Below are 9,022 nucleotides of genomic sequence, written 5' to 3' on the forward strand. Positions count from 1 at the left end.
AGATGACCTCAACACCCCCGTCATATCCATGGATTGCTTCATCTTCCTCTGATCCCATCTCATCTCGCACCATGCATCTACTATGATTGTGCTAAATGTGTGTCCATTCATTTTGTTTTCCTTTCCTTTGGTGTGCTTTTTACATGTACACTAGTAGTAACATGTCTTATTGTGGTTTGCTGTCACCTAGAGTATATGCGTGTAATTAATTAGTAGAATTGTTCTTCCTATATCTCTAAACATGATTGATTGATTGATAATGTTGTCTCCTCGTCTTTTTTCCAGTTCCATTCTGCTCTCCCTGTCGGGAAATGTTCTCTTCAAGCCAGACTTTACTAGTAGTTGCTCATAGTCCATCTAGATTATTTGATTTGATGCAGAAAAAGAACCCAAAAATCGAGCTGGCTATTGTAGAACAAGCAGGCAACTAACACCTGAGAGATTTTCTTTATGCAGAGAAACAAAAAGCATAGCACATGACAACTTGATGCCAGATAGAACTAAAAAAACAAACTGATTATTTGGACAAACAATGAAATCAAATGTACTGTCATCTCTTACTCACATCAATTTTGGAGAAACAATGAAAGCAAATGACTCCAGTTCAAATTCATGGACTTGTATGAAAAAGGATGTCATAAACCGATGACAACAACACAAGATTAGCAAAAATGATGCTAGAACCACAATGGTCATCTTCGATCACTTCGATAATTTTGTTGGAAACAACATTCAACCAGCATCCATAGTGTTCCATACATTCATCCATAACAGAAAATAGAAGCCTAACCAACAGACGTTGGATGCAGCCACTTACTGCCGCAATAGAGTTCGACAGAAAAAAAAAATCGCAATCAAATTCAACAAATATATTAGCTATTTTGGCTGGTCATGAGCTAGCGGCCGCCAAGAGTTAATCCCGGCCTTTGCATACTAGGATGCACATAGCCAAAATGAGCAATGATTCAGCATGTCGCTTCCGTGGACGACGACTCGACGATCACCGTCAGCTTTTCATCATCCAAATCATGTTGCTTGCGCGGCGGCCGTTGATGTTGCCAATGCCAGGCTTGTTCTTCCTTGGTGACTTGCCCACGGACAGAGCTGGAGGCGTTCTTGGCGAGGACGGACGCGGAGCGGCGGAGGCAGGGGAGAGCTTCTTCCTCTTCTTTTCGTTGCTGCTGATGTTGGGGTCGAGCACCACGACCTCCATCTCCACGTCCGTGTCCCTGCAAGCGCGCGCCTTGAGGAACTCGGCCGAGAAGCGGGGCTCCGACGACAACGACGGCGAGGAATAACTAGTGGTAGCCGAGGAGGAGGAGGAGGTGGTGGTGGTGGTGTTGTCCATGGAGATGGATGAGCTTGCGGCCGATATCGAGGAGAAGGAGGAGGAGGTTGATGTGGAGGAAGCGGCGGGCGCGGGAGAACCGGAAGCGAGCGGGAGCGGATGCACGGTGGTGGCGCCCGGAGTCGGAGAGCCGCCGGACGAGGACAATGGGTGGTCGTCGCCGGCGGTGGGTGGGGAGGACGAGCAGGGGTAGCATGTGCTCACACAAGTGCCCATTGACTCTCGTTGATGGTCTGTCTACTCTGCAGCTCTTCTTCAGAGCTCACACTTCTCTCTCTCTCTCTCTCTCTCTCTCTCTCTCTCATTTCATCACACAAGTGTCTCTTAGCCCACGCTTCCCGAGGTCCAACTTTGACCATAAATTTAACCAACGAGACCAACTACGGCTGGAGAAAAAATTATATAATTGAAAACTTCTTTCGAATACGAATTCACTGATATAATTTTTGCTCCCGCCGCAATCGGTCTTGGTAGTTAAACTTATGGTCAAAGTTGAAGCACGAGGATAGAGGAAGCACTACATTGTGGAATGGAGGGAGTACTAAGTTGTACTAAAGTTTAGACAGTTATTTTTGGACCAAGGGAGTAATATACATCAGAGATAACTTGACATATATTTTGGAATGCTTACCAACAAGGACATAAAAGATAACTTGCATGAGACTTCTTGATCTGCTTGCAGTGCATCATCAGCATGAGCCATATCTGCAAGGTTCATGACCATATTTTCAGCCATCAACATATCCTGATTATTTGACATTCCGTCCATGCCTTCCAGGATGTCCTCAGCAGCTCTCTTGGTCAATATGAGTGGGTGATTACATATTTTCTTCAATACCTGTTTAAGAGAAGGAAAAACATGAAACAAGCATAAATGCACCAAAGAACGTGCACAAAAAGAAGATAAATTAAGGCGATAAAATTACAATTGCTGCCTCCCATACAAAATATAATCCCTCCATTTCATTTTATATGGTGTATTTTTGTTTAGTTCGGAGCCAATGAAAATGATTAATACTAAGAGAAAACTATTGTCTTGGGAATAACAAAGAATAGTTAGTCAGTATGCAAGTTTAATAATAAATGATGAAGAGAGTATACGACGAGCACACCTGACGAGAACTAAAGGGCTACATGTGAACAACAAGATAACAAAAGGTAGAAAAAAAGGTGTACAGAAAAGGCTTTGAAGCTTATGCTTACCATGAGAGCAGCCAAGGGATTTCCTTGAGATGCTAAATGAACTAGCTCAGAGTTCAGAAATGCTTTATATAGTTGCCTCTGCGCCAAAAGACAGACAAATTGCAAAATCATCATTTGCCAATTACTCGACCAGTTTTGCGTCAATGACATAAAAAATTATACCTGGCAATCTATTAATTTCAGCCAGATAATTAGCTCATTCTTCTTCGGAAGCTGTTTATCATCTGTCAAACCAGTCTCAAGAGACACTTCATTTTTCATACGTTGCAAGAAATATGGCTTTATACGTTCCCTTAATTCCTATGAACAAAGTCAAGTATGAACAAACAATATAATTTGTTTAGTTCATTTGGCTCCAAGTTTTCATCCGAAAGGATGAGTAAACATTTCCACAATGTAATGCGACAAATTTAGACGGCTTAATCTATCTTGCTTGCCCTCTCATGGGTCAACTAGAAGTGGACATGCGCTTATATGAAATTTGAATGCAGTTCAGTTATGCAACTGCTTTCACATGTCAAATCAGGTGAAATTACTACTTAGCTAATGTATGGATGAAAATGTAATTTCTCAACAGAATCATAATGACAAGAAGTAATGCCATTGCACATATTGCAATATATCAAACATGATGACTGTTTACAGCACAGAGACACTAACTTGCTCACCACAATAACAACAACAAATAGGTTGGATATTACATATCTCTTGGACACAAACGCAGAAAAAAGAAAGGTACCTTTGCTACATTTGAGCCTACATGCTTGGCTCGGTTGCTAGCAGTCTTGTCATTTCCTCGATTGATAGGCAATTCATACAATGTTCTGAACCTGCCAAAATGTAGACAGATAAATAAGTTAAATAACACCAGATGGTGCAAAGCAAGGCAGTATCACTAATGCAGGAAAATAGGAGAGTGGGCAAATTACTCTTGCTTATCACCCAAGACTTCCGGGCAACAAAAAGAGAACAGAGCCCACATTTCCTGCAAGAGTACGCATGCTTATTTGCATTGGTAATAGGAGGACAACATATATAGGAGCATGTAAAGTACAAGTTCTTTAGGAATTTCAGCTAGGTGGTACCTTCAAGTTATTTTGTATAGGCGTTCCACTGATGGCAATCCGATGGACACAAGGTATTTCAAATAGGCTTTGGGCTCTTTGTGTCTTGGGGTTCTTGATAAAATGTGCCTCGTCAAGAACAACATAATTCCAAATCTTCCCCTCTTCCTCGTCATCAGCATCATTATAGAAGTCTCCTATTATCAGCCTATAGTTGATCCGGGCAATATCATACGTTGTCAACAGGATACCCCCTTCCTGTAAGAAGACAGTAAATAGCTGATGTAACTCATAAAATATCTTGAAAGAACAAGCTATTAGCTATGTATTCCTTTAAATGAAGCTTTTTATGCGAAAATGTTTCTCTGTTTGAAATTGACGGTTCGGATAATAAGGCGACCATATGATTGACCAGCAGGGGACAATTATGCTGGAAAACTAAATCAAACCAAACCTTGAAGGCATGTTCAAGCTCAAAGTCACGGGCATCTAGGTTGGAATCAGAGTAGCTGTAAAAAAAGAAGAAGGAACTAATAATATACTGTCCAATCTTTGGGAAATATGTGATAGCTCCCGGGACTCCCGACACCCTCTTATCAGGCCCGTCGAGTTCTGTTGAGATTCGTGCTTCAGTCTGACCATCAGCAGACGATTTGCAGAATAAGCAAGCTGTGGCAGCAGACTCATTTAGCAGCGGTGCGGGTGCGTGCTAGCCTGCTAGGATACAGGGAGCTGTAGGTACAGGTACTAGCTAGCTTTTTCTAGGGATACAGGCCCAGGTACGACCAGCCTATTTTCTAATGAGAGAAAGAGGTGACGAGTCTATTTCGAATGACAGCTCGTTCAGATGAGGCTTATCCTGTACGCCTGGTTCTGTAAGATTTGAGAAAAGTCACACCGGCTTAGAATTTACAGTTAGAGAACAAGACCAATTTATCCCTCGTAAAAGAAAAGAGAATTGATTGGACGTGTGGGATAGGTGATCCAGAAAAATGAATCCATCAAATTCAGACTGATCCCAAACGGAGAGGACCGCTTCGAGCTTCATGATCATGAGAGACTCTGACCTGTGAGGTCCTTTCGCTTATTTGAATCACGGGCTATGGCCAGGAAGTGACAGGTCCTGGTGGCTGGTGGAATCTGCCTATAAACAACAGTGCCCTAGCTAGGAGTCCCATCTCTAGCCGATGGAATCTGCCTGCAATCAATAATTCCAGGCTCCCCGCTTAACGATTTTCTAGGCCCGCTAATCAAACTGTGGTACATGCAATGGTGCAGATCTCAACGAGCTGGGCTTTGCATGATGGTCGCGATAGCAGGGTACCGGGGCACCCAGGTGCTGAACATCCATTCTCTCCAATCTTTCTATATATGCTTAAAAGTTAGGCAATCTAGATGAGAACATAGGAAGCTGTGGAGCATTACAGTACCATTCCAAGTTAAAATATATCCTTGTGTCAGATGACATATACTAATTGGTTTCAGTCCCTTAAATGCAGAAACTAAAGATGCAGCTCTTTTCAGAGTAATTTCTGCAGTCTAACTAGCAGCATCAAATATCCACAAGAATCTTCTAATCTAATAGTAAGAGAGCCATAAGCGATTGAAACAAGTAGGGCAAAGGCTCCCCTGATCCTTCCTAACACTAAGCAGGAGTACAATTAAGGGTGAAACAGAGCCAATGATGGTGAGATTGATACAAGTTATAATCGACTAATTAACTGATAATTGCTTCAAGGAGGAAAATGTATCAATGTCAAAGGGTTAGAGGGAGGGACCTGCATCGTCTTGCCAAGTCCCATGTCGTCCCCCAGGATTCCACCGGTTTCCCTGCAATGCAGAGACCAGAGCCAGCTGAGCCCCTCACGCTGGTCGGCGTACAACATCTTGAACACCCTTGCAGGGAGCCTGTACGGCGGCTTGCCGCTCCCGGCGGGGGCCTCCATCTGGAAGTCATCCTCCTCCTACTCCTCTATGTCAGTGTCGTGCTGGTCTTCCTCCTCCTCCTCCTCCCACTCCTCCGTGTCAGTGTCGTGGTGGTCTTCCTCCTCCTCCGCCTCCTCCCACTCCTCCGTGTCGGTGCCGCGGTGGTCTTCCTCCTCCTGGTCCGTTGCGTCCTTGTCGTCTCCGCAGTCCAGAAATACCCCGCTGGGCTCCTCCGTCTCCCAGCTGGCAGCGTCGGGCTGGTCGTCGTCGTCCCCGGAGATGTCGCCGAGCTTGCACAGGCACCAGCGGCCCGGCAGCCTCACCTTCCTCATGCCCATCTGCTCAGGGCCTGCGTGCACGGAAGGCGGCCGAGTTATCAGGCACCGATGGATGGATGAATGGATGAAACGATCGACCCGGCGGGCCGCACAACGATCGATTACAGGTAGTAGTTCGACGACGACGTACGGTACCTGCTGGGTCGTGGAGGTCGTCGTCCAAAGGATGGTCCGAGCACGGCGAGGGCGGCGCCGGCGCCATGGGCGGTGTTGATGGGGTCGGTTACGTTGCGTCTCTCCTTTCCGCGCTGCGCTGGAGGCGTTGAGGAAGGGGGAGGGGGGAAGGCGGTGCGAGGAGTGAGTTTCGTGAGACGGTGTGAGGCCTGCCGAGCCAATATGAAGAGGAGAGGGGAGGAGAGGAAGAGGAGCGCTGGGGACGGGAGGAAGTTAAGGAAGGAAGACGGAAGTTCGAATCTTGAATTTCAAAATTCCCTCCTCTCCTCTCCTTCTCACGCAAGCCAAGCTGCGGCCGTGGCAATGCCAGTGTGCCAGACTGCCAGCCTTGGGAACGAACGACGATGCCTCTCCTCTCGTTACGTCCTGTCCCGTCAGGAGTGGCTTCAACGGATTTGTTTGACTAGCTAGCTACTAGAAGGAGTAGTCTTGTGCAGTAACTACTCCTGCTGCGCAAAAGGAAAATATTTTTTAGATTTTTATTTTTGAGAGGAAAATATTTTTTTAGATTGGAAAGTGTACAAAAAGTCAGCAAAGATATCATGCATGCAGACCTAGATGCTATTTATCACCTCAAAGGGTTTCAAAAAGTAATTTCGGGATCCGCGTGATGTACGAAAACTGCAAACAGAAGGGGTCCAAAAGGCAAACTCAAATTTGTAGAAACGTGGTCAAACATTATGAGTTTCAACAAACCTGTAGGTATTATAGGTGTGATTATACATGTCCAAGAGTGAAGACCCGCCCCTTGTGGCAACTCGCCTCGGTGTCGTTCTTCCCCCTTAACCGAGCCCTTCTTCTCACGCTTCGGCTAATCCACCCTCCCTCCCCTCCCTATCTTCAGTGGACGATGATGAGCGGGAGGGCGGCCCAAATCATGTGCTATATGTACACTATCAGGGTTCCTTTTCTTTTGAATAAATGTTTATTATTCATGCTAGAATTGTATTAACCGGAAACATAATACATGTGTGAATACATAGACAAACAAAATATTTTCCTCTACTTGACTAGCTCGTTGATCAAAGATGGTTATGTTTTCTAACCATGGACATGAGTTGTCATTTGATAAACGGGATCACATCATTAGAAGAATGATGTGATTGACTTGACCCATTCCGTTAGCTTAGCACTTGATCGTTTTAGTTTACTGCTATTGCTTTCTTCATGACTTATACATGTTCCTATGACTATGAGATTATGCAACTCCCGATTACCGGAGGAACACTTTGTGTGCTACCAAACATCACAACGTAACTAGGTGATTATAAATGTGCTCTACAGGTGTCTCCGATGGTACTTGTTGAGTTGGCATAGATCGAGATTAGGATTTGTCACTCCGATTGTCGGAGAGGTATCTCTGGGCCCTCTCGGTAATGCACATCACTATAAGCCTTGCAAGTAATGCAACTAATGAGTTAGTTGCGGGATAGTGCATTACGGAACAAGCAAGAGACTTGCCGGTAACAAGATTGAACTAGGTATTGAGATACCATGATCGAATCTCGGGCAAGTAACATACCGATGACAAAGGGAACAACGTATGTTATTATGCGGTTTGACCGATAAAGATCTTCGTAGAATATGTAGGAGCCAATATGAACATCCAGGTTCCGCTATTGGTTATTGACTGGAGACGTGTCTCGGTCATGTCTACATAGTTCTCGAATCCGTAGGGTCCGCACACTTGATGTTCGGTGACGATCGGTATTATGAGTTTATGTGATTTGATGTACCGAAGATAGTTCGGAGTCCCGGATGAGATCGGGGACATGACGAGGAGTCTCGAAATGGTCGAGACGTAAAGATCGATATATTGGACGACTATATTCGGACATCGGAAAGGTTCCGAATGATTCAAGTATTTTTCGGAGTACCGAGGAGTTACGGGAATACGGGGAAGAAGTATTGGGCCTCATGGGCCAAGTGGTGGAAGAGAGGAGGCAGGGCGCGCGACCCCCCTAGCCCAAACCGAATTGGACTAGGGGGTTGTCCCCCTTTCCTCCTTTCCTCCCTCTCCTTCCTTCACCCCTTCCCCCTTCCTTTCCTCCTCCTAGTAGGAGTAGGAAAGGGGAGTCCTACTCCTACTAGGAGGAGGACTCCTCCTGGCGCGCCCTACAGGGGCCGGCCGGCCTCCCCCTTGCTCCTTTATATACGGGGGAAGGAGGGCACCCTAGGACACACAAGTTGATCATTGATCCCTTAGCCGTGTACGGTGTCCCCCTCCACCAGAATCCACCTCGATCATATCGTAGCAGTGCTTAGGTGAAGCCCTGCGTCGGTAGCAACATCATCACCGTCATCACGCCGTCATGCTGACGGAACTCTCCCGTGAAGCTCTGCTGGATCGGAGTTCGTGGGACGTTATCGAGCTGAACGTGTGCTGAACTCGGAGGTGTCGTGCGTTCGGTACTTGGATCGGTCGGGTCGTGAAGACGTTCGAATATAGCAACCGCATTCTCATAACGCTTCCGTTTACGGTCTACGAGGGTACGTGGACGATACTCTTCCCTCTCATTGCTATGCATCACCATGATCTTGCATGTGCGTAGGATTTTTTTTTTGAAATTACTACCTTCCCCAACAGGTCCGTCATGCAAAAGTCAGGGGCTAGGGTAATTTTATGTTTCTGCTGGAAAATATAACTGCTCTCTATTTTAATATAATAGTGTTGGTTCCTTGAAGGCCCTTCTAGTGTTCAAAAACATATTTGCACTTTTTTGCGGAAATAATTCTTGTATTACTTAATCAAAGTACAATCACGCTTAACAGCGTCTAAAATGACCTCTGGTCCCGACCCAAGCCATACAGCAGTTCGGCCTTGAGTCCTCCCAAAGTTTGCCAAAACATGACTAGAGGAATTACAACCACGACGGATGTGAGTAATACAAGAACTACGTTCAGACATGTTTTCTTTTATCTCTCTAACAAGAAATGTGTATCTTGATCTATTTGTGTCTCCACTCTTC

General features: G+C 45.4%; 1 protein-coding gene across 1 annotated transcript; it reads right to left on the bottom strand.

Moving 5' to 3' along the window:
- Positions 1-742: 742 nt before the first annotated feature.
- On the bottom strand, positions 743-5,835 carry LOC119279995 (protein CHROMATIN REMODELING 24-like). The gene is made up of 8 exons (XM_037561017.1): positions 5,394-5,835; positions 3,637-3,873; positions 3,481-3,536; positions 3,291-3,381; positions 2,714-2,851; positions 2,552-2,629; positions 1,980-2,186; positions 743-1,229 (listed from the first exon to the last, which is right to left on the bottom strand). The coding sequence occupies exons 1-8, from the start codon at positions 5,559-5,561 to the stop codon at positions 966-968; spliced, it is 1,239 nt and encodes a 412-aa protein (XP_037416914.1). The 5' UTR covers positions 5,562-5,835; the 3' UTR covers positions 743-965.
- Positions 5,836-9,022: the final 3,187 nt, after the last annotated feature.

The sequence above is a fragment of the Triticum dicoccoides genome, chromosome 1A (assembly GCF_002162155.2).
Source record: "Triticum dicoccoides isolate Atlit2015 ecotype Zavitan chromosome 1A, WEW_v2.0, whole genome shotgun sequence".
NCBI lineage: Eukaryota > Viridiplantae > Streptophyta > Magnoliopsida > Poales > Poaceae > Triticum > Triticum dicoccoides.

Excerpts from the sequence above, each read along its gene's own strand:
- LOC119279995 (XM_037561017.1), bottom strand. The coding sequence starts at position 5,561 with ATGGAGGCCCCCGCCGGGAGCGGCAAGCCGCCGTACAGGCTCCCTGCA. Across the intron at positions 2,852-3,290 it reads TAGGCTCAAATGTAGCAAAG|GAATTAAGGGAACGTATAAA; the intron begins GTACCTTTCTTT and ends CTTTGTTCATAG. Across the intron at positions 2,187-2,551 it reads ATCCCTTGGCTGCTCTCATG|GTATTGAAGAAAATATGTAA; the intron begins GTAAGCATAAGC and ends TCTCTTAAACAG.